Source organism: Chenopodium album, chromosome 12, assembly GCF_948465745.1.
Source record: "Chenopodium album chromosome 12, dcCheAlbu1.1, whole genome shotgun sequence".
In the NCBI taxonomy this organism is placed as follows: domain Eukaryota; kingdom Viridiplantae; phylum Streptophyta; class Magnoliopsida; order Caryophyllales; family Amaranthaceae; genus Chenopodium; species Chenopodium album.
The window spans coordinates 53,715,228-53,742,188 of record NC_137845.1 but is presented as its reverse complement, the minus strand read 5'-3'; the positions used below and the strand labels follow the sequence as shown (position 1 = coordinate 53,742,188).

At 35.4% G+C, this 26,961-nt stretch overlaps 1 protein-coding gene across 1 annotated transcript; it reads right to left on the bottom strand.

Moving 5' to 3' along the window:
* Positions 1 to 465: 465 nt before the first annotated feature.
* On the bottom strand, positions 466 to 25,954 carry LOC145570633 (regulatory-associated protein of TOR 1-like). The gene is made up of 24 exons (XM_081629763.1): positions 25,800 to 25,954; positions 25,131 to 25,514; positions 23,569 to 23,671; positions 22,021 to 22,103; positions 21,739 to 21,897; positions 21,538 to 21,654; positions 21,289 to 21,440; positions 19,134 to 19,288; positions 18,878 to 19,022; positions 13,273 to 13,351; positions 13,000 to 13,101; positions 11,472 to 11,555; positions 11,236 to 11,346; positions 10,756 to 11,109; positions 10,469 to 10,652; positions 7,887 to 8,438; positions 7,351 to 7,680; positions 7,133 to 7,256; positions 5,144 to 5,268; positions 4,612 to 4,757; positions 4,434 to 4,535; positions 2,962 to 3,047; positions 1,930 to 2,014; positions 466 to 1,482 (listed from the first exon to the last, which is right to left on the bottom strand). Exons 2-24 carry the CDS (start codon positions 25,488 to 25,490, stop codon positions 1,144 to 1,146), a joined length of 4,077 nt encoding a protein of 1,358 aa, XP_081485889.1. The 5' UTR covers positions 25,491 to 25,514; positions 25,800 to 25,954; the 3' UTR covers positions 466 to 1,143.
* Positions 25,955 to 26,961: the final 1,007 nt, after the last annotated feature.

The window sequence follows — 26,961 nt, the reverse complement described above, 5'->3', positions numbered from 1 at the left end:
GTCCATAAACATATTAGAAATGATCATCTGCGATCCGATCCGATGTCTAGTCCAAACTGGCCCAAAAAAGTGCAGATTTTGACAAGCATAAAACCCGCTTTAAGTTCAAAACCCGAGCCTAGCCCCAAAAAAACTCATTTAGGCCCGACAATCTCGACATTATTTTGCGAGTTTGGGCACAAGATTTTACTCAAAGGCCCAGCCAGATTTGGATCCTCTAAAACATACGAGTACATATAGTTTAAAAAACTTGTGGTGGCTTGGTTAGAACAATAGAACTTGAATACCCGTATTACAGTTACGAAGTATCTTACCTTAACTACAAATTCCATTGAAAAGCTACAATAGTTCCAATATTTTAGTCAAGTACCATTGAGAATAATCCAAATTTTGTGACATCATTTGAGTAAAATTCAGTGAAAATTATAGGGAGACAAAATTTAGATGAAAATTAAGAGAGCTTATTAGAAGACAAGAATTCTGAAGGATAATGGATACACGCTGATTACAATTAAGTAAATCACAATTTCAACAAATACTATGTACAAGATTAAATGATGGACATCAAGCATCTACCTCTACCACTAGAGCACTCGTTAATCAGCTAATACATGCATAAATATGCACCAACATCCCTCTGTCGCCTAAACCGTTAGGGTCAATCACCCAAATTCACTGACTAATATGAACGCTTGCTTGTAATATGCTACAAATTTGAAACAAATGGAAAAGAAAAACATTACAAAACCCCTCCCCCCTACAGAAATTTTGAAAAAAAGACATAATAACAAATGATGGACAAAGACGCAAGGCATTTATATATATTTACACTGTCAATACCTATATTGCAAGCTTATTAGCAGAAGCCTCCCTGGAATGAATGGACTCTTTTCCATCTGGCTCGAAATTTACATGGGGGCTAATGAATGTGCAGCAGAAAAACCTAAATCCCAACCTCCACAACTCCATTATACTCGGTATGAGAACGTAGTGACACGACTGATGCATCATCATTCCCAATACCTCCCAGAAAACAATTCCCTGGAAAATCCCAAATCACTGTAACTTCAACATAGATCTCAATCATGTCACCATGTTGTCTTAAACAATGCCATAGCCTTCGGCTTTGGGTAGTACACATGTTCATCTTGTGGGATTATTGTCATCGGCATATAAGGTAACAAAGGGATCGGCAGCACCAGCAGCAAGTAGCACTTGATAGGGATGGAAACTGAGGCAACTTACAGGTCCTATCTTCTGAGCCATGAACGTTGGGTGATATCGAATGGTGCCTAGTTGCTCACCTTCTAAACTGAAGACTTTAATAAGCTGCTTTGCAGAACCACTGGCTATAATTGGAGCATGCCGATGAACAGCTAAAGCTGTTAGAGATCCCCTGTGGGCATCAATTGTGAGGTATGCATCACTGTGATTTCTAATATCTAGGAACTGAATGTCACCAGCCTGAGATGCACTGACAATCTGGAGATAGAAGAGTGAATGTGGTTAGGCAGTGCTGTGCAACCCAGTTTACAGAGTTATATTCCCAGAGAGAAACAAAAAAAAAAAAAAAAAAAAAACTTGGATTAGCAAGAGCATCTGAGCATGTATAACCTCTGTTCCTCTTTGTTTTTTTTTTTTTTCTTTTTTTTTTTTGAAGAATCTGTTCTTTACACTCTTACTTAATACCTGATTTGGTAATTATATTTATTATAGTATCCTTCCTTACACGACACAAACACCCCACTTGATCAATCACTTGTTATTTATAGGCCAAATTTTATGCTGTTGCCCCATTTTCTCTCTTCTGACCTTAAAATTAGTGCATATATTAATTGTCAAGAACATTTAAGAATAGAATCATCAATTTTATCTGATTTTTCTATCAAGTGCTGCTGCTATATAAGCAATAATTTGGCGAGTACTCACCTTAGCCACATCAAGCCCTGGTTGAAAGCCGATTCCTACAACTCTTTCAATTCTCTGGATATGCGGGCGGGTAGCACAAACAAGCCTAAAGAGGATAAGAGCATTTAGAAAAAGTCAAAGACGGTTACAGATATAGTAAGCCCTGAGAAGACTCAAAATCTCACTAAACATATAAAGTTTAAAGAATACCAAGAGCAGCAGAAAATAATGAGAAAACTGTTGAGTATTCTCATGCTTGAAATTATATGTAGCTTTTAATTTAAGGTTTATTTAATCATTCTATCTGATTTAACAGTTGACATTGTCATTAATACATACTTCCTCCGTTCTTTTTTACTTGACCCGCTTTGACTTTTACACTATTCACCACCCCTTCTTTGACCGTCTTTTGTGAATAGTATGTAAGGAAAAACATATTCATGTGAGATCATTTTGAATTCGTCTCAATAAGTACTATCATTATATATAACTTTTGTAATTTTTACTTATGGAGAATTAAAGTTATTGATCGTTAAAGTTTTGCATTGGCAAGCGTGATAAAAGAAACAGGTCAAGTAAAAAAGAACAGAGGAAGTATGTATGTGCGTAGGTAAGGAAAAGCTTTAAAATTACTGAAAAAAATTGATAACTAGATAAAATTCAGCCAGTTCCTTCCATTTAGATCTAGCCGATATCCTAAACTTGAACAAACTTGTTTTCTCACAATGAAACCTGTGCCATATCATTCATACAGATACTTTTAGTTCTTAACACATGTATTGTGGAACACAACTTCCCAATGGTAAATAATGGCATTAACCATAGTAAAAACATAATACCGTTATCCAAACTAAATTCCAACGGCCAATCTGCAAGTAGTCTCATTTGAGTCTTTCACAAATAGCAACATGATTGACATGTCAGTGCAATCAAGTTAATTCAAACCCAAGAAAACCACCAAACATGTGACAAGGCAAGCTAGCATGTGCTTTGACAACATACAATGCAATTCAAAAGTAATAAAAGACAAAAGAAGACCCAAAGTTAGCTCACATTTCAGGTGTTCTAATGTCATAGAGTCTGACAGAGCCATCAACAAACCCAGCAGCAAACTGACCTCCATGAACTTGAGAAGCAGCCTAGAAATCCAAGTTACAGTGTTAAGCAGACAAAAAAAGTTGATGAAACAAAGAACAAAAGGATAACAACTATTCATTAAGAGTATGATAGCTGATCACAAAGAATATATAGCTATGTACTAACAATTAAACTAAGAACAAAGAAAGACCCCTTGGGAATTTATTTCACATGTATTCACTAAGATATCCCCTTTAGTGAGGTTCAAGATAGAGTATGGTTCTCACATTCGTTTTTAGGAAGATGTTTGGAGAGGAGCGCAACCTGTTGGTGTTATGTTCCCTCGATCATTCCAATTGTCTTCTCGGCATAACACCCCAGTGTCTATAATTATTGTGAAATGAGTACAATTTATATTTCCAAAGGCCTCCATGTGAGATGGAGATTGAGGAGCTTCCTTCTTTAATTCAGGTTCTCAAAATTTAGATTGAATACAGTAAAGGATCCAACAAGGGACTCTTTAGGAACTTTTCATGTGTATAAATTCTCTGTTGTTTGACCCAGCCCCTTCAGTTTCCACTTTTCCTAATAACAAATTTGATTTGAAAAGGCACAAAGTCCCTATAAAGGTGAGAAATTTTGTTTGGAGGTTAGCATTAGGTAGGATTACTTTTAATGGCATGCTTCAAAGGCCTAGGCTGGGGCTAATTCTTTAGGATATTTGCTTGCAGTACCAAAGTGCTAGCGAGTCATATTCATATGTTTTCCTTCATCATGAAATGGCAAATTAGCTTTGGTAGAGATTGTTTGCTTTGTATTAAAAAAACTAGGGTTTTCCTTTCTGATGATGGTGGATTGCTTATAAATTTGTTCTCCATGGTTTGGCAAGGACAAGGAGAGCATAGTGCATTTTTAAGGCAACTTTGTGGCATTTTTGGTTTGAGAAGGTTTCCCAAGAAGCTTCTTTATCTTCTGATTATGTCTGGGACAAATTAACTTATCTTGCGTCTGTAGGGGCTAAGGCTGCAGGGGCATTAAAGGGATATTTGATTGGAGAGGTTTAGAGAAATGACTCATTTACTCCCTCAATTTCATTTTAATGGACACACTTTCCATACATAAATGTTTTAAAAAATTATTGCACTTTACCTTTTAAACACATCCTTAACTCTTTTGGGTCCACTATTACTTTTTACTATTCTTTCTCTTTCCAAATTTCATTTTTTTCATAATTCTCTCGTAGGCTTCAGTGATTTCCTTGGTTTAAAAAGCAAGGAAAACCATTAAAATGAGACGAGGGAAGCATAATTTTTTATCCCACAAAAAAATATAAACCATAATAGTAAGACAAATTGAATAAATAAATGAAACATTAAATACTAGATCTCAAAAATCAACACAAATGAAACAGGTAACTAGATTATTGAGGTAGGGATTAAAAGAGATACCAGTGCTGATATGCTGCTATCGGGGGATGAAGGAATGGACTGCACAAGTTGTTCTTTGTCTAGATCCCAAACCTTGATTGACGGTACATCTCCAGCCACAAACTAAAATAGATGGAAATATTTTAGAATACATTTCAAATTATGCAAAGTTCAGGTGGCTGACAAAACAAGTGCTTACTAGGCATCCAGATTGTTGTTGCCAATCCACAACAGCATTCAAATTTCGAGTAGTAGGTCCCTGAACAGACAGAGAAGAGAAAGCAGACACAAGCTTCTGTTTCCCCCTTTGCATGTAGTCTTTCCAAATTCGAACATTTCCATCACCTTCATGAAGAAAAAATAAGTATAATTCACCCTTGGTTATAATAATTTAGGTATCAATATACTTCCTCTGATTCTTTTAAGTTGACACGTTTTTTTAGTCACGTTTTCCAATGCACAAATTCAACCATTAATATCTTTAATTACCGATAAGAAAAAATTATAAAAAGTTGATATTTTGAAAATATATATTGTGAAAAACCTAACAATATCTCATATGACTATTTTTCATTATGTATAAATCAATAAACACAGTCAAAGGGAAGTGTGAATAGTGCTAACGTTAAAACATGTCAACTAAAAACAATGAAGGTAGTATTACTTAATGCATTAGAATTCTCATACTCATAGCATAAAAATGTAAAGGAACATAGACGAGGAAACTTTACCAGAAGCAACAAGAAGTAAACTATCATCAAGTTCATTTAAAAGGCAGAGTTTGGAAATTCCCTTGTCAGGAAATTCATGATTGTCAAAACTATTCAAAAGTGCTGGTTCCTCGTAGTTCCAAACCCTGAGAGAAACACAAAGCACATGAATGTGAGCAATGAAAAGTAATATAGTGAAAGTGAAAAAGATCAGCTACTTTTGTTCAGCTGATAAAATAACTATAAAACTGGTACCAATAAAGATGTTGATATGCACTTAAAACTTGTATCTATATTATAAATAAATAATAATAAACCAAAATATAAATAAATAAATAAATCAATATATATATATAGTCGGGTTTTGCTGGAATTAGCAGATGACTATTTTATTGTTCAAAACAATGTTACCTCATTTGACAATATGAGATTAGAAACAAGTTCGTAATTTGCTCCCTACTTTGTTAAAATGAGCAAAGAATTACCAATTAACTAGTATAATTTGCCTTTGATGACTGGCTGTTAGCGAGGGGGATGGGCAAATTATGCAACCCCAGTTCAAATTTTCCCACACCCCCCGCTAATTCCCCCCCCCCCCCTCTCTAATTGCCCACATCCCTCCCAATTTTTCCCCACACCCCAGTTCAAAATTTTGTCCATAACCCAGTTCAAAATTTTTGCCCAGTTGCCCACACCCCTCCCAAATTTTGCCCAATTTTTCCAAATTATGTAACACAACATGTGCAAGCCATCAAGTCAACTACATAATCTATGGCCTAAAGATACGAAGTGATACACACATGAATAACAGAAAAGGAGATTGCCATGAACAAGAGTAGAGGATGTATCTGCTGTTGAAACCTTAATGCTTCAGCTTCTACCTTAAATCACAATAACAAAAATAATACTCCCTCCGTCCCAATATATAGTTCTTGTTTGTGTTTTTTCACGGTATTTAAGAAATGGGAGAAGAAAGTGGATGAAATACATTTTTTTTAAAAAAAGTGAGAAGTACAATTATAGACAAAAGTTAGAGAGAGAAAGTGGGAAAAAGTACAATGCAAGTGGAAAAGTCAAGGGTAATTTAGGAAGTACAATGAATAAAGTTTAAAAAATGAGGATATAATTGTCTTTACAAACAATCCAAAAATAGAAAAATATTTTGGGTCTTCAAAATAGAAAAACAGGAACTATAATATGAGACGGAGGGAGTATGTACAATGGTGTATTTGACATTGAAAGACCAGATGTAAGCAAAACAGGAACCATTTACAAAACCATTAAGCCAAGTTTCCCACTATATGCTGTATAAACCCACTAAACATTATAGCCTTTTGAACTTCAACACTTCAATCATCAAAATTTAAGCACAAGCCAAAAATAAGGAATTTCACCAAATAGATAGGCACATTCTGCAAAATAGACATCTAGAAATCAATGACGTCATTACTCATGTAAGAAAGGTCACTTGTTTACTAAGCTTTCTAATTGAAACATCACATCTGTATTGACTGTATACATACGTGTACACAGAACTAAATCACAAAGAGAAGGACAGCAAGGGCTAACAACAAAAGTGCACAAAAGATAATACATCACAATACCCATGAACTCCAATATTGCCAACTTTTTTGTCCATAATCTTTCAGAAAGAATGGTATCAAATTTTCCAACAGCTAGAAGTCCATTTGATGATTTGCAGGTGAGAAGCACACCACATTAAAAAGTCCCTCACACCTCTATAATAATCAATATCATTATGAAAATGAATCTACTTACAAACTTTTCACATTAAAAAGTCTAACCAATGAACTTACAACAAATTTCATTACTAAACATTCTTAATAGCCAGGACTTAACCAAAAACAAACTAAATGCCAAAATCTACAAAATAATATGCTACTAGATGCTTATCTTAAGGTTTTCAAAATGAAACATCAGCAGATACTTAATTCTTCAAGAATCAACAAAAATATTGGAAGATAAACAAATTAACAAATGTTTTCTTACCTAATCCTTTCCTTCTCATCTGCTGCAATTACAATAGGAGAGAATGGTTGTAACAAGGTAGTTTTTGTACCAGTCTCAAATCTGGTATCCCAGCTTGCAATCTGATTATTTAGCTTGCTAACAGCTACAAAAACATTTTTAAAAAATCAGGATACAAGAGGATCAGCATGTCAAGCAGTGACAAGTAGAATAATGATTATAAAACAAAGCCAACTTACAATAATGCTGACATTTTACTATGAGGTCCAACGTTGATCTTTCCTTTGCTTCCCTCTTTGCTATTAATTCTTCACTATCATCTGTTGATGTAAGAAGAGGTTTCGAGAAGTGCCCACAGCTCCAATTATATATTGTTGATCGTGGAAGAAGACTACGCTCAGTATTAGCATTAGACCCGCCATAACCTAGCAGTGGATCTGCTAACCCTGAATCTGGAGAGCTGAGCAAGTGTGGTCGAAATTCCAAGGAAGAAACTCTTCTTATTCCTGTCAAGTAACTCGCTCTAGGAGGACTTACAGGAGGAGTTCTAAATGTCAATGGGAGATGACCTGTTAAACCACCCCGAAATAATATTTCAGCATAGAAATCTTTGCTAAGAATCAACTAAATCTAAATACAGCAAATTGTCTGAGTAATAAACGACATTATAGCATCAGATCACAGACAACGATACAATCAATCAACAGCACCAAATACTGTCGCTAATGCATTAGTTAGATTTATCAGGCTGCTTGTCAGCACATCAGAGTCATACCTGAACTCATATCAAACCACGATGATGATCGAGCTAGTCCAGAAAGCCTCGCACCAGCAGAAGTGGTAGGCTCGCCTGGCCGAACACTACCAGTAGAGGGCCTTATGGGTCTTGCAACAACCTGCTCAATTCCAATAATAGAGAGAACTCTCCGCCCAAGTCTTGCAATGCGAGGAGATGGGTCCTTTGCTAATGTACACATGGAAAAAATACAATCCAAATAAAGACTATTATCAAGAGGTCTGGGTCTAGCATGGTTTATTATTCCATTGCCAACAGCATCATTTGATGCACCAGAATCAGAATGTTGAGATGAATCATCTGAAAGAGGAGACCCGTGCATTATTCCAGCAGTAGCCAGTGGACTACTCGTGGAGACTCTCCCATCCCGAACAATTGGAGTGCTGTCACCCCCAATCCTTAACAAAGGACCAATGTGTGAAGTAATGATACTTCCCGGAGTACTGAGCCCAGTGTTTGGCTGGGATCTCCAATATGTGGCAGCAACAGATTTGAGATGCTTGTTATGGCCAAAAGCAAACCGAGCTAAAGCTGTTCAAATATCATAAGGAAATTGTTAGAAAGCAATTTAAATGAAACAGGACAAAATATTCATATTATGAGGATGCAAAAGTGGCAAGGTAGACACATATTTCATCAACATGAATATTCCAGATACATCAAAATATGTTTCCATCAATCAGTAGCGGATCAGACTAATTAAATCTTTGAATATGATCTTATACAATACGTTATAGAACTTTGTGTTCCTATGCCACACCTAGCTAACGGATTTTCACCTCACATATCCATGAACTTCAATAAATTCAGAAGGCGTAAAACATTTGCAAACCAAAAAGATTAAAAATCAGATTCAGGGGTGTTTACATCAACACAAAAATCATTAGGTCACATCTTTGTGAAGCAAATAACTGCATATCCAAACACCATGAACCACGCCATTACTCCCCCAAAGTAACATTATTTTAAGGGAAATTCCCAATGGTGGCCATTAACTTTGGCACATTACATGTGGTAGAAATTCCTATGGTAGCCCATATGCTGTTTTGTACTAAATGTGACCATATTAGTTTGACAGTAAAATAAATTGATTTAGTGTTTACTAATTTGATTACAGTTAAATGCCCATGAATAATTGTTCACTACAACATTAACAGGGTTTCCAACTGTAGCTTATAAAATCAATTCATCCTCTATCCTCTTTCACAGCTCATCTCATCTGTTTGTTAGTACTATCCTCTTTAATTTAATTATTTTGTTTCTCAGAGGAGCAATGGAAGGGAAGTGGGTCAAACTCAATGCTTGTTGGTATTGCTTTTAACCTAGAAAATGAGATGATACACAACTTTCAGTACAAGCAGCAGCCATGGAAGGGCATCTTATAAGTGCAACATTTGCAGGTTGTTCATGAGGAAAATGAAGCTGGACACTTTATTGTAGGTTTGAGCAAGAGTAAATTTTTATGACAATTTTCAGAGAAAGACTGATGAACTATCACTTAAAGAGAGGGATAGAAAGAAAGTTAAATTGGGTAGAGACAAATCCTGCAAGGGTAAGAGGCGCTTTAGTAAATCTTCCACCAACCCAAAGTTAACCTTAAATATTATAATGACACAATTACTTTTTAATCAAGATTAAGGCTGTGTTAGGGAATAAGTTGCAATTTAAGACTACAATGAGATTTTCATAACTTTTAGCTCCAATATATAATGTTCAAAAGTTCAAGGCCGACATTAGGGCTGGAAAAAGTTGACTTGATACAACGTGAAATAAAACAGACACAAAATGTCAGTTAGTGTAAAGCCCTTATGACCCGTTTACATAAGTGGGTAAAAGCGAGTTTTACTATATAATAAATGGGTTGGGTTAGTGTAGAAATTTTCAACCAGAAGCTAACACGATTTCACTGGCTTTTCTGAAGTATATATAAATATTGTATAATTTAGCACATTACAGCAATGAACTATTTCCTCAAAAAAAAAAAAAAAAAAAAAAAAAAAAATATATACATATATATATAGCAATGAACTAACACTCTTTGAATTAAAATTTCAAATGCTTAAAATATTAGCAAATTAAAGGTTAGCTACACATGAATTTATATAATATAACAAATCAGGCATAAGAAAATAATTTCTTGTTTTCCATGAAAATTTAACTTAAAACGGGTTGAATGGGGCACACCAGTGTAGAAGTGTTTTGTTAGATTAGTTAAATGGGTTAGGTTAGTGTCAAGAAGGATTTTCATCATGTTTATTGACTTACAAAACACAAATTTGGCACGACACAACCTTTTTGAGAATTTGCCCAAATTTATACTTTCTCTGAAATTTTATAATTGCAATTGCACTATTCATCACTTGGACATTTACAGTGTTCTCACACTCCCCTTGACAATGATTAGTAATTTTATACGTAAAGAAATAGTCATGTCAATTCTTTATATTCTCCCTAAAAGGTAATTAAAGGTAGTAGTTTTATAAAATTGAACAATGCAAGCATGAAATTCCAAATTGTGTATAATAAAGAGCAGAAAAAGTAAAAGAGAAAGAGTCTCTTACCAACTGCAACCTCAGCCCTGACAAGAGGACTTCCATCTGAAACAACACTTAAAAGGTTTTTAATAATACTAATTTCAGCTCTTAGCTTTTCATCATCATCACACTCTTCATCCCCTCCATCTCCTGAAGAGTCAAATCCAACACCAAGCAAAGTTCCCAATGCAAAGACAGCAGAGGCTCTAACCTGAAAAATAGTCATCGTTGTCTAACTTTATACATGAGTGAAGATATAATTTTTTTTTAAAAGATGACAACACATTAATTGCTATGATGTATGATAGGCTAACCTCAGGTTGGGGCTCAGACAATAGAGACGCTGATATTACAGCAGCACCTGCCTGTAAACCTACTATCTGAGCCTCCGTAAAATCTTCCCACATCTTTCCTAGACAGAGACAAAGCCATTGGAGAAATAAAGGTTCAGACTGAGCATCACTTGGAATTGAATCTTGAAGGTACTTAAGGCACACATCGAGTAAACCAGCTTCTATACAAGCCTCTTGTCCCCGTTTATGCCCATCTACAATGACGGCTAATACAAATGCAGCCATAGCACGCTGCTCAGGAAAGGCTTCTGAGCTCTCAAGAAATCTAATAAAATATGTATGACCCCCATCCTTCACTAGATCAACCTGACATGACTGACATTCCAGCGAAAAAAACATCTTTAGAAAGAATCCAATATATGTATGAAGAGGAAAGAAAATTGGAGGGGGGGGGGGGGGGGGGTGTTAGAAAGTTCTTAAGATACTATGTTTTATATTAACCTTGTCAAGAGCAAGAATCTTTGTCCAAATGAAAACAAGAATTTGCCGCAGTTCAGGTGTCGTAGTTTGCAACAGCTTAAGCACATATGGGAATATACCAACAGACAATGCCTAAAACAAGCACAAACTCATTGTTAATGCAACAAATGCTGTGAGCTAAGAGGAGCAACAGGTTCCAAAATATGAATCAGTAAAAGGAGATAAAGAAGCAAATATTCTCAGTCTCAAATAACTACCAAGTCAACAGCCCAGGGACCCATATCAAGGAATCTCCCAAGAAGCACCAGCGCCCGGAAACGATGACATTGACTAAGAAGGACCTACATCACAAGATTAAAAAAAAAAAAATTCAGCTATGTAGCACCAATATGGATACATATACAAAAATGAGGACAGGACAGGAACTGAAAACAGCAAAACCAAAATTATATATAAACAAAAAAAAAGAAATTACATAATCCTTCTGATTCTAAAAGCTCGACTCATTACTGTAGATTCTTGAATCTAGGAATGCATGGAAAAAGTGAGTTGGAGTAAGATAAAAGTGAATGAAGTAATCCCTCTATTTTTAAATTGACACAGTAGCTTTCGTGCAGAGTTTTAGGAGAAATACATAGGGTGTACAGTAGGGTAACTTGTTTTAAAATTCAATACTAGGATGTGAGATGAGAGAAATAATAATAAATAAATAAAAAAAATATAGGAGTGGGGACCGACGGACCGTGGGGGAGAAAAATTATTTAGAATGTAGTAGCGGGGACCAAAAAAAGATATAATTCTAAATAGTAGAATGTTTCTAAAAAGGTAAAGTGTGTCACTTAAAAAGAACGGAGTAAAAGAGAAGGGGAAAAAAGATGGATAAAGTAAAAGAGAGATGGGTGTCAGAAAAAAGATGGATAGAGTAAAAGAAAGATGGGTGTCAGAAAAAAAGATGGATAAAGTAAAAGTGAGTAAAAAACATGTAAATATTATGGGTAGAAGCGATAAGATAGTAAAAAGGATTTTCCAAAAAAAAAAAAAAAAGTATAAGTGAGTCGAACTTTTTGAAATGGCTCAAAATGGAAAGGGAGTCGAAATTTTGGGAACAAAGGGGGTGTAATATTTCCTCGTTAAAAAAAAAAAGTAAAATAAGTTGTAGAACGTCATAAAGTGGAAGTAATAGAAAGCTATGTTAATCGAACACGACTGAAAGCACGAAGTGTCCGTGTCGACATGACACGACACGGATACTGTGCACTCGGACAGTTCCATTAAGAGTAGAGAGGAAAAAAGAGAAGAAACATGAAAGAAAAACACATCTTGTTCGAAGACCACCATTGATATAGAGAAGATGATTGCCATTTATTAGGAGAATTCACGGAGGAAAGAATTAAAAAAAAAAAAAAAATAGGGGTGGATGTCATGAAAAAATTAAAGCTTTTGTAATATATAACTTATTTATATAAATTTAAATGACGTATAGACATGTCCCCGTACCAATATCGGGCAGAGTCCCCGTGTCCTAAAATTTTGGAACTTGCCAGATCGAACACTTGGACATGTGTCCGTGTACGACACCCGTTCCCGAGTCCATATAAGTATGATAGAGAGTAAAGACCTATAGTCTTCAAACCCCCTTTAAAAAGGTTTTTGAAAAATATCCATATTTGTTAGACTTGTCACACGGGAAATTTAAGGGGGGGGGGGGGGGGGGAGCTTAAATAAGAGCGAAGAGGATGCTTGTCGGAGTGAGAGAGAGAGAGAGAGGGTAACATATTTCTACACCTGAAGAACAATAGGCAACTGCTCTGGTGGCTTCTTTTGCTCAGATCCATGGTCAAGCCATACTTCAAATGCTGTCAACTGCTCTGTAAAGAAGGGGCTAGGCTGAAAGAGAAAAACGAAAAAAAAAAAAAAAAAACACAACACATTACTACACATGAAAACAGATCCCCAGAGTCCTTCAGGAAATTAGGGGCATGGTTCTAAACTTTGTTCATCTCAACTTAAATCCACATTAAATGGCACAAATGCACAATAAGCATAAAAGGCACACACCTGAAACTCCGCAGTTGGATCATTCACGAGTGATGGAAGCTGAGAAAGACAGATTTCAGCAGCCATGTCCCATGCATCCCTATAGTCAAAATATTAAAAAAAATAAAAAAAAATAAATAATAAATTAAAATGATGCAATGAAATAGAATAGCTCAAGCACGGGTTGCAATTACTTACCAAATGCCAATTCATTTAGTACATTTCTAACATACAAAATTATTTAAAAAAAGGAAGCAATAATAGGTTATGTTACATGGACTCGGGAACGGGTGTAACCAAATGCCAATTTATTTAGTACACATGTCTGATCCGGCAAGTTCCAAAATTTTAGAACACGGGGACTCTATCCGATAATTGGAAACGAGTACGGGGACACGTCAATACGTCACTTAAATTTATATAAATAAATTATATATTACAAAAGCTTTAAATTTTTCATTATGTCTACCCCTATTTATTTTTATCAGAATTCTTTCCTCGGTAAATTCTCCTAATAAATGGCAATCTTCTTCTCTCCATCTTCTCTATATTAATAGTGGTTTTCGAACAAGATATGTGTTTCTTTCATGTTTCTTCTCTTTTTTTCGTGAAGTGTCGTTTCAACACGGACACTTCGCAATATTAGTCGTGTCCGATTAACATAGATAATAGGCGACATCAGTGACAGTTTTTAATGAAAAGATTGCTTTATACTCCCTCAGCTCCTAAAAAATTACTCCATTTGAATTTTCACGGACTTCAAGCTACATCTTAATTCATTAATATCTCCATTATTGCACACGTAAAATTAAAAAAAGTTCGAATTCTAGAAGTATACTCCCTTTGTTCCTAAAAGATTGTCTTGTTATATTCTGCATGGTTTCCAGCGCAATATTATAATAAAAATATCTCAAGCTATACATTACAAAAATTTATAAAAACTACATACTTGGAAACTAAAAATTGAGAAGAATCTATTAAGATCCCACTTGACTATATTCAGAAGTATACATTTATCTTATTGTATTAAATTCCAATTACATTAGAATCTCTCAAAAGAGAGGAACGTAGGAGTACATTGTACTGAATCTAACAAGACCCTACTTAACTATAACATTTTCTATAGATTAGTAATTTTTTTAAATTCCCAATTATACGATTATATAAATTAGCAAATGAAAAAAGCGAGTGCCAATCAACAATTTAGACTTCACAATAGAGATAGTAGTCCTTTATATACTTAAAACGCCAAAGGGTTCATTAATTAGGGGATTTTAGGAAAGAGAGAGAATCAAGAGCCTTAATCCTTTTACTAGTTGTTTGGTTTTGTATGTACCTTTTGCTTTGATGAGTTCCACCCAAATCAACCCCTTTCCATGATTTCAATGTCCTCAAACTAATCTACACCTCAGATCTAATGCAATCCACCCCTTTACAATCAAAACCACTCTCACCTTCCCAAACTCCCAAAGCTACCCGAAGTTCAGCCACCGAATACCAACACATGAATGCTACTACCATTATTGCAAGCAATACCGTCACGACCGCCTCACCCAACAAAATCTAACCGCTCTCCCTTACCGAGATCGATCACCGCCTCACAATCAAAACCGCCTCACCCTCCACCATAACCCTCATGCCAGCCATAAACCTTCCTGAAACAACCCACTAACATCATTCCCCCTTTTTCATAAGCCCAAAACTCAAAGATGACCGTACTTGGCTGTAAAACTAGTAATGACAAATACATAGGAATGAAGTTGAAAGTAGCACTACCTTTTATCAATCTTGTTTGATAAGAAATCAATGGCCAATGTGTATTTGTGTAATGCTACTCATCATGGGAGAGAGTTAGGATGCTAGCCGTAACTATAGCTACAATTGAAACCAAGCATGATGTAAGAGAATTTGTTTCTATTATGTTCTAAAACCATACATTACATTTAAACTCCCCCCCCCCCCTTTTTTTTTACTATATTCCTCTCATTTACCTTTCATTCTTCCTTTCCATTTCCCTTGCGCAAACCAAACATCCCCTAAACCTATAGCAAAAGTCTAATCCTCATCTACTCACAAGCTCTTGGAGGGAATCTAAACAAAATTTCTCTAGTAATGTTTCTATTAGGGGGCATTTATTTAGGTTATTCAAATGGTAATGGAATCAACAAAGACGATGACCTTAATTGTTTAAAATGTTAATTTAGGCATTCCCTTTTCCCACTCAATTACCCCAAAGTCCTCTACACTCAATACCCACCCCGCCCCCTTAAGGTTTCGTATACCCTTTCTCTCTACTACTGCCATCTCAACCACTACTTTGACCAACATACCCACACCACACCATTCACTTAATCACTAACCGCCTTACGCAAACACTTGATACCTGCCACCACCACCACAAAAAACCACCTATAACCATCGAAACACATCACCCCCCACCTAAAACCTACTAAACACCACGAAATAGCCTCCAACCAAAACCCAACCCCACCACCCTTAAACCACCACCACCGTCATGAAAATCACCTCTAACCACTGAAACTCATCCCCATCCACCTAACACTCACACAAACCACCATGAAATCAGCCTTCAAACAACAAAAACCCACCCCCACCACCCTTAGAACCACTACTACCCACCCGCTATACTCCACACACAATTAAAACTCATACATCATCAACGCAAAATCAGCTCTACAACGTTACTTACCCAAAGAATCCACCCCCATCCACCATACAACAACCCAACCACTACTACCCACCCGCTATACTCCACACACAATTAAAACTCATACATCATCAACGCAAAATCAGCTCTACAACATTACTTACCAAAAGAATCCACCCCCAACCACCATACAACACCCAACTACTAGAATTAGATAAGAAATCTTACTTTAACCAGAAAGGTTTAGCAACAAACAAAGTAGAAGGTAGCAGCAACAGTGGTTTAAGTTAAGAGGGGAGTAGAGGGGAGAGAGGTGGTGGTTATTGTGAAAAAAAAATTAGAAGGGAAAAATTGGTTGTGGTTGTGAAAGAGTACAAAAGGGAAGGGGTAGTATTGGAATATAGAGTGATTTCCTTTACTTGGATTTAAAACAAACATGAAGACATATTAGAGGCCTAACCTTTCCTAAATGTTTCCCTTTCCCCATCTTCACCCTAAAGCCCCCACAGTAACTTAGCAAAAATAATCATATTTCTACAGCACCAAATAGAATAGATTGTTACTGTGAAAAGCATTAAGCACAAGTCAGTATAATATCCTAATAACATATTCTTCCTGACCAATCTCATTTCAAACTAAATTTCGGCAGCAAATGTCCAAATCCCATTATATCCCTACTTGTTAAAAAGTATAAGAAAACACTTATGAACAGTGTGAGGACAATTATATCCTTAAAATGTGATTTAGTAATTAAACTATTATGAACACTATTGTGACAATTATACACTCTAAAATGTTTATTTACTAATTCGCTCTCAATAATGTTAATTGCTTTTTTTTGAACTCTTAAAAATAGCGTGCTAACATTTATACCCTAAAATTATTTGTTTACATATTTTCACTCATTAATGTTGCCAACAAATAAAAGAGCTCTCCAAAAATGGCTAGCTATAGCGCGCGAGCCACCACAGTTCCTTGCAAACTTCAACAGTTGCAACCCCTTCCTAAACAGCTTTAAAAAATAAGCAATCAAAATATATGGCGAAAAGTCTCATCTTCCACTTCATATAATCGGCAAACAGTTTTACATCTGATAATTTGATATGATGTTTAGACAATCTAATGATAGGAAGATGATCTTGTACAACCAACCACAGTATAAAAACAAAACGCTCCTGGGACTAGACTTGTTGTTACAAGTAAGCTTAATCCCGGGAAGTTGTTCATGATAGTCTCTTTTCTATTCACTAGCCAATCCGCCAAATTGATCAATGCAAGTTCAGCATTGCAAAAACCTTCTTTAACACCAAGGAGCAAGTACTTGGGATGTGTAAGGGAAACGGATCCCTTCCATAAATGTAGTAAGAGTTCACCAGGTTAGGGAGAATTTGCAGTTGAACTTTTTAAGTTTGACCTTCAGTTGCAAGGGGGCAATCTTTTGGGGACATGGTAAATAATGCATATAATATAAGCGTAACATGAAGCCAAAAAAGAATAACACAACACCAAAAACTTATATTTTCTTCAGCTCTTTAACCTTTGCAGCTTTGTATCTCTTCATAATTTCAAGGAATAATAGGATTTAAACCATTCCGGCAAATTCCTTCTTTTTTCACAATTATCTCTTCAAACCTTTCAATATAATTTCTTATGCATCTCCATCATCCTAGAGATAAATTATTAAGTACACCAGATAAAAAAAAAAAGCAACCTCGTCAATTGACATTCGTTGGGCTTCCCTCTTCGGGAGCCTGCATACCGGCCGGCATACTCCGATATTCGTACAATTTCCACTTTGACTGTTACGCGAAATGGTCATGAATAGAATTTTGCCAAGATTCCGATGAAAACCTCTTTATCCACTACGTACATCAGGCGTACACAGGTGAACATGAGGCACTCCTATAAAGCCTATCACCAAACTAATTTTCATGCATAAAGTGTTTTATGCTCCCTTGTGTATTTCCCGCATCATCCATACAAAATTTTTCAAACAAAAGTCGTATGAGGTCAGTATTTAATTTTCTACATCAGCAAATCTCCCTTTCTCCATTTTCTTATAGCATGAACATCTTTCAGCACGTGAAGTCATGACTCCTTGTACTGCCTTATCTTAGATCTAGACCAAAGGCTCAACATCTTAACTCATTATATACCCCCTGTTGTTTGGAGTAACTTTTGTATACATCCGATGTATAGTAATTTATTGTACATCCAAGGTGACTTTTATTAAATTTAGGGTCATTTTTACAATTTTTTAGGTAACTTTTATCAATAAAGCATAAATATTTCGTAACTTTTATTTATATTAGGGTAACCTTTATTTATATTAGGGTAACCTTTATTCATATTAGGGTAACTTTTACTCATTTTAGGGTAACTTTATAACGAATGTACAATATTTATTGTACATCCGATTTTTTTAAAAGTTTGTCTGTTGTTTGGATGAAGATTTGATCTAAGGCAAGCCCATTGGAAAAGGGGAAATCCAATACATGGCTACCACCTCCAATTCTCATGGCATCAACATCAAATACTTTCAGATGACAAATTATCAATTCTGCAAATCCTAAACAAACATGTGTTGGTTGCAGTTTTTAGAGCAATGACCACTTAGCAAGGTGGCGAGTATACTCAATAATTGTTTTTATAAAAGATAATTGATGTTACTAATTTTATAAAGTTAGCCTTGCTAAAAGAATAAATGGTAACATTGTAACAAATTGAATGAGTAAATCCTACAATAATTAATAAATGCCAGAATGCCACCCCAATACTAAGCCTTTTTAAAGAGATGGTACTACATATTTGAAGACCATTGAGAGACATTGCTCGGCTTGTTGTCTTGTTAAGAAGAGAAACATTCTTGCTATTGTAATGCAAAACATACTAAAAAATGAAAGAGAAGCACATAAAAGATGAGTGCTGCTGAAAAGTGTGCTCAAGTTTCATACATACCACATATGATGCTGATGGGTTGGCGGCAACATTGGGTACGAAATTGGAGAGCAGTTGGCTGAACGCATTATTCTCTCCGCTAGTAAAAAGTTGCGGAACAGACTGGCTACTAACAGATCTTGTCTGAATAACCTCTGAAAAAGATCTGACACATGGAAAACATATCAAACATCCCAAATTCACGGAGAACTATAAGACAAAGTTCAAAACACGCACACACATATAAAAACTAATAATAAAATAAAACCAGCTTTACCATGTGGAAGAACATTCCAAGCAATCGTGTCTGTCACTGCTGTAAAAATCCAATTAAGTTCACCAAGAAGTGTTTTACGATCATTTGGACGACCAGGAATTTTGTCTATGAGTGAATGATCAAGAGATTCACGAAGCAAGGACCGTTTGCAGAACCTGATAAATTCACTCATATACAAAGCAAATGAGAAACTATAGAAATGGGACACAACAAGCAAGAATTAAAATATTATTAAAATTAAAGCATGAAACACTCTAGAGGCATCTTTATAATCCCAATTATGAATTATGAACCAGAAATTAAATTGGAGATACATATAAACTTATGAAGTTTGTCAGCTCTACATTTAAAAGCACATGAACTTTATATCAGATCATCTAGACACAGACAACCTACAAAAATATGAAGTTATGTGCCACCTGTGATCCACCTTCCAATTACTTGCTCCTCCATAAGAAGTCTTTTCTTCACCAATCTTATTGACAACATTGACACATCTAGCTTTCACAAAGTTCAGTGTAGCAAAATTATCAATACCTTCACCTTATATTTAGCACTAACACTGTTCTCACATGCATAAGACATTGGCAGAGAAAAATAAATAATAAAAAAAAGATTTTGAAAAGGCATAAAAATCTTCAAATAGCATGAAAGATTTAATGTTCGAAATCATATTCAGGTGTAAGTCTCACTTATGTATCTAAGAATCAGACAAGGGAAATTCTATATTTAAGAACACATGGAAACATTTAAAACTGTCCAAAATTTTGGATATGAGCTGGAAATGAGAGCAATTTATATTGTTAATAAATAAGCTGTTTTAATCCATTGGATTTTACAGTATAAATCTTCTTTTAAAGTTAATTTAAAAATAATTCTTAAAGGATTGACAATCTTATTTCTTATTTAAAGAAAGTAAACAATTGAAGATATTAAAAGAAAAGAAAAGAAAAACAGGAAGTAAGAAACATTTAGGCAAATAACTCAGGCCCTTGATAGTCAACCCTCCTTGCTAAAATGTGAAGACCCCTCCCCCATTATTACAACATATACAGATTATGGGTAACAGTAACACAGCAGAGCAGAAGTGCAGAGCTACCACCACCACCATCAAATCAACCACCTCTCTGATTGTTCTCAGGCCACCACCCACTAGCAATAAGGATACCAGAATGAGGTATGCCTCTCACCAGTGTTTTAAACCATTCCTGCGCATAATAATGACTCAAGATATAGGTCTAAGGCTTTCAATTTCTAATCTGGAAGTAATTGTTGATTTTGCATTCAGCTGAAATCATAATGTTGAAACAGCAAGCACAGAGGAGCTGGGTCCTCCCAGATCTCTGTATAACAAGTCCACACCCAGGTCAAGTTGCACTGTTATACAATGAGTCAAAGCAAAGATGCAAGCCTACAGCCACCAACCCACCAAAGATCAACCACTTCTCTGACTGTTATCAGGCAACCATCTACCGACACCACACTGAGGTTTGCCTCTCACCATTGTTTCATTCCATTTCCATGCATAGCTAAGGCTCAAGATATATGTCTAGGGTTTTAATGTAATTTCTAATCTGGAAGAAATTGTTGATTTTGCATTCAGCTGAAATCATAATGTTGAAACAGAGAACACGGAAGAGCTGAGTCCTCCCAGATCTCTGTATTACATGTCCATAGTCCACACCCAGGTGAAGTTGCAATGTCATACAATGAGTTAAAGCATCACAAAAGGGCAAAGTTGGCTTATAGCACTGCAAGCGAGCCAGTAGGTTGACATATTCTTTCACACAAATCTAAACATTAGCGAGGAACCAAAGAGGCACTGCCAAACAAATCATTCTCAAGAAAGCAAATTTGGTCTTTTTTAAGTGAATCAATTTAATCCACAAAAATGTATAATGGATAAACAGGCAGCTAGTTGGCAACCTTGACTGTATTTCATAATTACTGTCGATGGATGGTGGGAGAGATTAAACAGAGGAAAACCAACAGTGTTTTAGCAATTCCAAAAAGATACTTGTTTGGAAGAACAAGTTAAAGAAGTGAACAAATTCCCTATTCCAGATGAATGATTGATATTGGCAACACTGAATCAGAAGTCAATTAAAACAGTAGCTGCATCATAAAAATTATTTGTGAAAAAAGTAATTATTACCATCTCAAGGCCATCTGGATAGGTGTTGTGAGGCAAGAAGTGAAAACATCAGCAGGAAACTCAGCACTCTGAGGAAGGGTCTCATGAGCTTCACAAGCTGCAAGCAAGATGCAATCCTTTGCAGCGCCAGTGGAAACAGAAGCATCGATAAGCTGTCAAAAATCAGAACTAACCATATCATCCACCACCATATCATCTATAGGATCATAGGAAAAGGGGCTTTTAAGCACCAGCAAAAAAGGTCTATACCTCTATGAAAGCATTAAGAATATTTCCGGCAGCAGAACAATCAAACACATAGATTGATGGTGATTTTAGCCAAGAATCCAACTCAGTGACTGGCAAGGGGATATACTGCGTATAACTCTGCATAAGCGCATATTGAAGCAAACAGTCAGCTCCAAGAGGTAAAGCTAAAAGGGAAATGAGATAGTTTAAAAGGCAATTTACCCTATTGAAGAGCCAGATTTCACCATTGGTTGTTGGTTTTGGCACTCCATGTCCATTGTAGTGAAACAAAACTCTCTCTGTCTTTGCAAATCTACGACAAGTATTACATAATCTCTTCACTTCTTCTACCGTCGGATCAAGCTGGTATTTATACCGAGCCTGTGAAGATACCAAAAAATTATTAAGGAGCAACACCATTTCGAGTCAGCCAAACGAGGGAATATCGAATATGAACATGATGAAAAACAGAAGTGTGTTACGGAAAGGATAAATAGTAGTCACCTTGGGTTGCCATCTTTCATACTGCAAACTAAGGGCCTTTCCAATTGCTTCCAGTGCTTTTTGAGGTGCCATGGCCAATGGGTCTGACACAATGGAGCACAGGTAAGGATAAGCACAAGTGCTATACTTATATCCAAGCAGGCAACAAAGCAACAGTAACAGAAAGGATATAGAAGCTTCAAAACAATGCATCTAAAGATCACACAACCTAATCAAGGATGAAGTCGCTAAGAAAAAATAACTCATCCACTAAAAACACCCCCAACAACCTTCCAAAAAAGAAACAAGGAGAGAAAAACAAGAGCTAGCAGAAACAAAAATAAGGAGAAAAAAATAGGGACAAAAAAATTGATGAAAATACAATGAAAGAAGAGCCCCCCCCCCCCCCAACACACACACACACACACATATATATATATATCATTCCCTCTTAGTCTCTTACCAGTGTTTTATTATTGGTTTCCCTTCTCTAAATTTCATAAATGTGCCAAGGGCTACGTTGAAAAATATTATAACAAAAGTAAATCATTGTCGTCACTATTTCATCATACATTAGTTATGCCCTACACATAATTCTACAACATCAAAATTCTCCACTTAAGGTATGTCCAAATGGCAGAATTTGAGATCAGGCAAAACATCTGTCATAGGCTCATAGCTCCATTCATTCTTTTTGAAGATTCTCCTTTCCCCATCGTTAAGCACCATATATTAGTAAAATGACCGTTTCAAAGTTCCATGGCTTTCACAAATGACATCGTGTTGATTCAGCCACTTCAACAACTTAACAGCAATCAAACTTTTCATACATCTTTTTCGTAACTATTATCTATTCAACTTCATCAATTGTTTCAATGGATGTATTCATACTGCCATTATTGTTTAAAACCCATAGTTAATAAATCAATATTCTGTCATCATCAATGAACCTTTTCAGAGGTTGCTAACCAATTTACATCTACATAGCAATTAATTTTCACATTAAAAATTAAAACAAATAAAAAACTACCATAGAGATACTAAACAAGCTTGATTGACCCTCAAGGCGATCCAAAAACTTTTCATCTCACAACTTGCTCTTTCATGTTATTATGAGAAGTTCTTTAGCGGTCATACTTACTTAACCCTAAAGGGATCTTTAACAAATATATAAGAAAAAAAAATTATTTTCCAGCATAACAGCATTGAGAGTAGTTCTCTTGCCAAAAAAAATATGAAAGTAACAGACAACTCTACACACCAACATTAGGAACATCTCATCTCCAATTCAGTTTAATCTTCATCATTAAAAAAATAAAAAGGGAACCCATCAACTTAAATATTCAGTTGTTACAATCTACGTTATTGTGACTCTTCATTTCACCTCAAGTACCCATATTAGATATCCAACACTCAGACATTGGTATGAAACTAAGAATAAGCAAATTTGCAAAACTCTTGTAGCATTATCGAGTTCGACACTTGGACACATACTTTTGTCTCACACTTCTACCCAAGTCTAAGCAACATAGGTCACAATCAAATGAACAGAAAAGAAGTTGGACGTACCTATCCAGCACTCCAAACGTGCACAAGGAGATATTTTAATAACATCAGGTGGGTCACAACTGATATTTAAACATAGAACAAGAGCTACCATTCCTGTCTTCATCTGCAAAAATATATCTAGTGGTAAGCATTAAAAACAACCTAACTCATAGTGAAATGATAGAAAGAAAATGACACATCAAAAGCCCAATGTATATCCAATTCAAATCATTTCCTAAGAAATTTCTGCACATTATAATTTTATTTTTTTGAAAAAGGTAATTTTTTTTAATTATCATTTAACAGCCTACCCGGTAATTGGCAACTATGATCAATTCTAAGTAATTAACTAGCTGAATGTGCATTATGGTGGAATAAACTTCGATTTCAATACTTCAAGAATCACATAATATCTAAGCCATCATGAATTAGAACAAACCAAACCCCTTGTGCCTAAAAATCTTAGTCAGTAATTAAGGTCAGCCATCCTTATCCTGCCTCTTCCTTTACTTAAATGAGTTCAATTCATAAAAGCCATATGCATATAAACTCAAAAGCTAGCTTTCTCATTAAAATTTCCCCCTAAAGGATTTCTGCAGAAGATATCTCCCAAAAAGGCCAAAGCACCAGCAAAACACCTCTTCATCTTCACCCAATCTCTCAAGTCCTTAGATTAAAAAAGTGCAAGGCGCGCCGAGGCAGAAAGGGTCTTTGAAGCCTAGGCGCAAGGTGAAGGCACGCACCTTTCGTATACGAGGCACAGCTTTATTATCTTTTATTATAAAATTTTTGATATTCTGGTATGAAATATTTAGTCAAAAAAAAAAAGGCAATTTTTTCCAACCCATGGAACCAATTATCCTAGGAAACTACTAAGCAAGAAAGAATGAGCTACTGTTCCCATAATCTTGCAAACAAACAGTTCCAGAGTGTAATTTCAAAGCTGATTTGAGCCTACACAACAGGAGAGCTCAAAGAGTTTTCTGACAGGTAAATACTTTGGAGTATTTCAAAGCTCTTTCTAAACAAAAGTATCACTTTCTAATGTTGTCTTAACAAACCTTGTTAACAAAATATATATATATATATAGACACCTAAGTAACTATTGTGTCGATATCATTTGACAATCTGTTGGTTTAAGAAGAGTTATATCTCTATTGGTTGATACCAATATACCATTTGTCAAACAAGCTTGTTGAGCACTGTAGAATTCCCCCAGTACTGCATTGCATCCTCAACAAAGTAATATGGAATAGAAGATAATCTCAGCACAAGTAAGGTTCACCCTTCGTAAATATGACACATGGACTCCTAACAGTATCACACACAAGAGGACATCTTGTAGTCCTCTATTTTGAAAAATTGGCACAATTGCAGCTTAACCTGAATAACATATACCTAAAACTCAAAGAAATAGACTTAAATTCTTCCCAAATATAAAAATAAAATCAGCGTAAGAGAACTTATAGATTTTTCATACATTACACATTTCCCAAGTCCATATACTATATTCTATCCACACAATATGAAATAACAACAACAACCAAAACAAAGCTACTCCAAGAATAAAAAGGAATCTTACTCGATCCCTAGGCCGCCATTTCGACACCAACCCGCTCTCAGCAGGCCCAGTGGGGACCGAATCCTCAAAACCCTCGTGACGGAGCTCACAAAACACAATAGTTTGGGGGAAATACATCGTACTTGTACTAGTAGAAGTATTTCCTGCAGCAGTAGACACCACAGTGATAGCATTTTCAAAGACACTGCCACCACCGCCACTCGTGCTGGCAGTCTCAATAACCTCCCGGGCACGATACAACTCGACATCATCACGATTCACATACTCATCCAAGCAAGCCCGTCCCTGAGCCAAGGAATGAGGGGCGACCACCCTAGGCCCAGGGAGTAAAGGTCCATTTTCATAGTTCCCTCCTAACATTAAAGGGTTATTATGTACAAAATCCTGCAACACATTAACACCCAAATTTGATTCAATCATCAAAATTAGCTCAAAAAATCACATTAAATTATTCTCGCTAAACACAACAAATTTCAAAATCCCAGCTACAAAATCGCTCATTAGAATCATTCACAACTTCAATAATTACAACTAATAGTTCAATAATCCACCTAAGAAGAACCCTAAATTGAATATAGTGACAAATTAAATTAACGATTAACACTAGATTGTGAAATTGATATTCGATAATTTATACAAAAAGAAAAAGCAAAAAAAAAACATCTTTACCTCAGAAGGTGCTTCAATGGAGGAAAGAAAGGCAAGAAGCAGCTTCAATGGAGGATTTAGAGTAGGCTTTAATGGAGGAGAGAGAGAAGAAGAGGAGCAGCGACGCAGCGTAAACGTGAAAAAGCTCCAAAGGGGGAAAAAAAATAAACATGGGAGAATATGGGAAAAATTCCTAATGTATCTCTAAGATTTGTTGGCCAATTAATCTTATTGGTATAAAAGTAATAAAAAAAATTTTAAAAAAAAAAGTATTTAGTTATTGGTATAAAAGTTTTTTTATTCATAATTTTAGTTATTTTTTATACACTAATTGTGATTCACTGATTTAGTGATTTGTGAATACTATGAGTAAATGGGGTAAGTAAAAAAATAGCATCAAATTTAGGTTTGTAAGACATGAAAAGTGTGTAAATTTTATGTTGTGTGACAAATAAATAAAACAAAAATTAAAAAGTAATTTTTTAAAGGGAAGAAAATTAAGTTAATCTTGACATTTGACTCGTTCTTGCAAATAATTAAACAAAAACAATATTCTACATTTTAATTAAAGCAAAAGATTAGGTTTGTTATTATGCCCTAATTTAATTCCTAATATTCCCTTGTTTCTTAGTTATTCACTTGCATTTTTTTAGCTCTTGGCAACCATTTTCTACTAATACTCTTCTTTAGTGGGTTAAGATTTATTTGACTTTTGTATGATCTAGAAGTTTTCGATCATTTTTTTGAGCAATTGCATATGTCAGTGAATGAAGGTTCTAGTCCACCTAATCAAGCAGAGTTTTTGGACATGATCGGGTGAGGTTTGGGAAGCAACATGTGAAAATATTACTTTTGTATCTAACCTCCACCGTGTCGATTTGGTGGGTTGTCTGGCAGGGGCGGGGCAAACTAAATGGGGAGCCTGTGCGACCTCTTAAAATTGGGCCCTAACCCAAAGTTCTAAAAAATTAAACTTGAATTATTCCAAAAGTTTACTCGTAACTTCTACTTATTCCAAAAGTTTACTAGTAATTGAATTTTTTTTTTAAATAAAATAAAATAAAATAAAATAAGAGTTTACTCTTAATTTTCTTAAAATATAAAATTTGCTTTCTAATAATATCAAATCAAGATCATTTATAGATAAGTCTTTTTTTAAATACAAACGTACATGATAAAGTAA

Bases quoted from the DNA above. Each gene is read 5' to 3' on its own strand.
- LOC145570633 (XM_081629763.1), bottom strand. From the start codon at position 25,490: ATGTTAGGAGGGAACTATGAAAATGGACCTTTACTCCCTGGGCCTAGG. The intron at 19,023-19,133 runs GTAAAGCTGGTT...TCCATGTGTCAG, and splicing joins TTGGAATGTTCTTCCACATG to ATCTTTTTCAGAGGTTATTC. The intron at 1,483-1,929 runs GTGAGTACTCGC...TTCTATCTCCAG, and splicing joins CAGGGCTTGATGTGGCTAAG to ATTGTCAGTGCATCTCAGGC.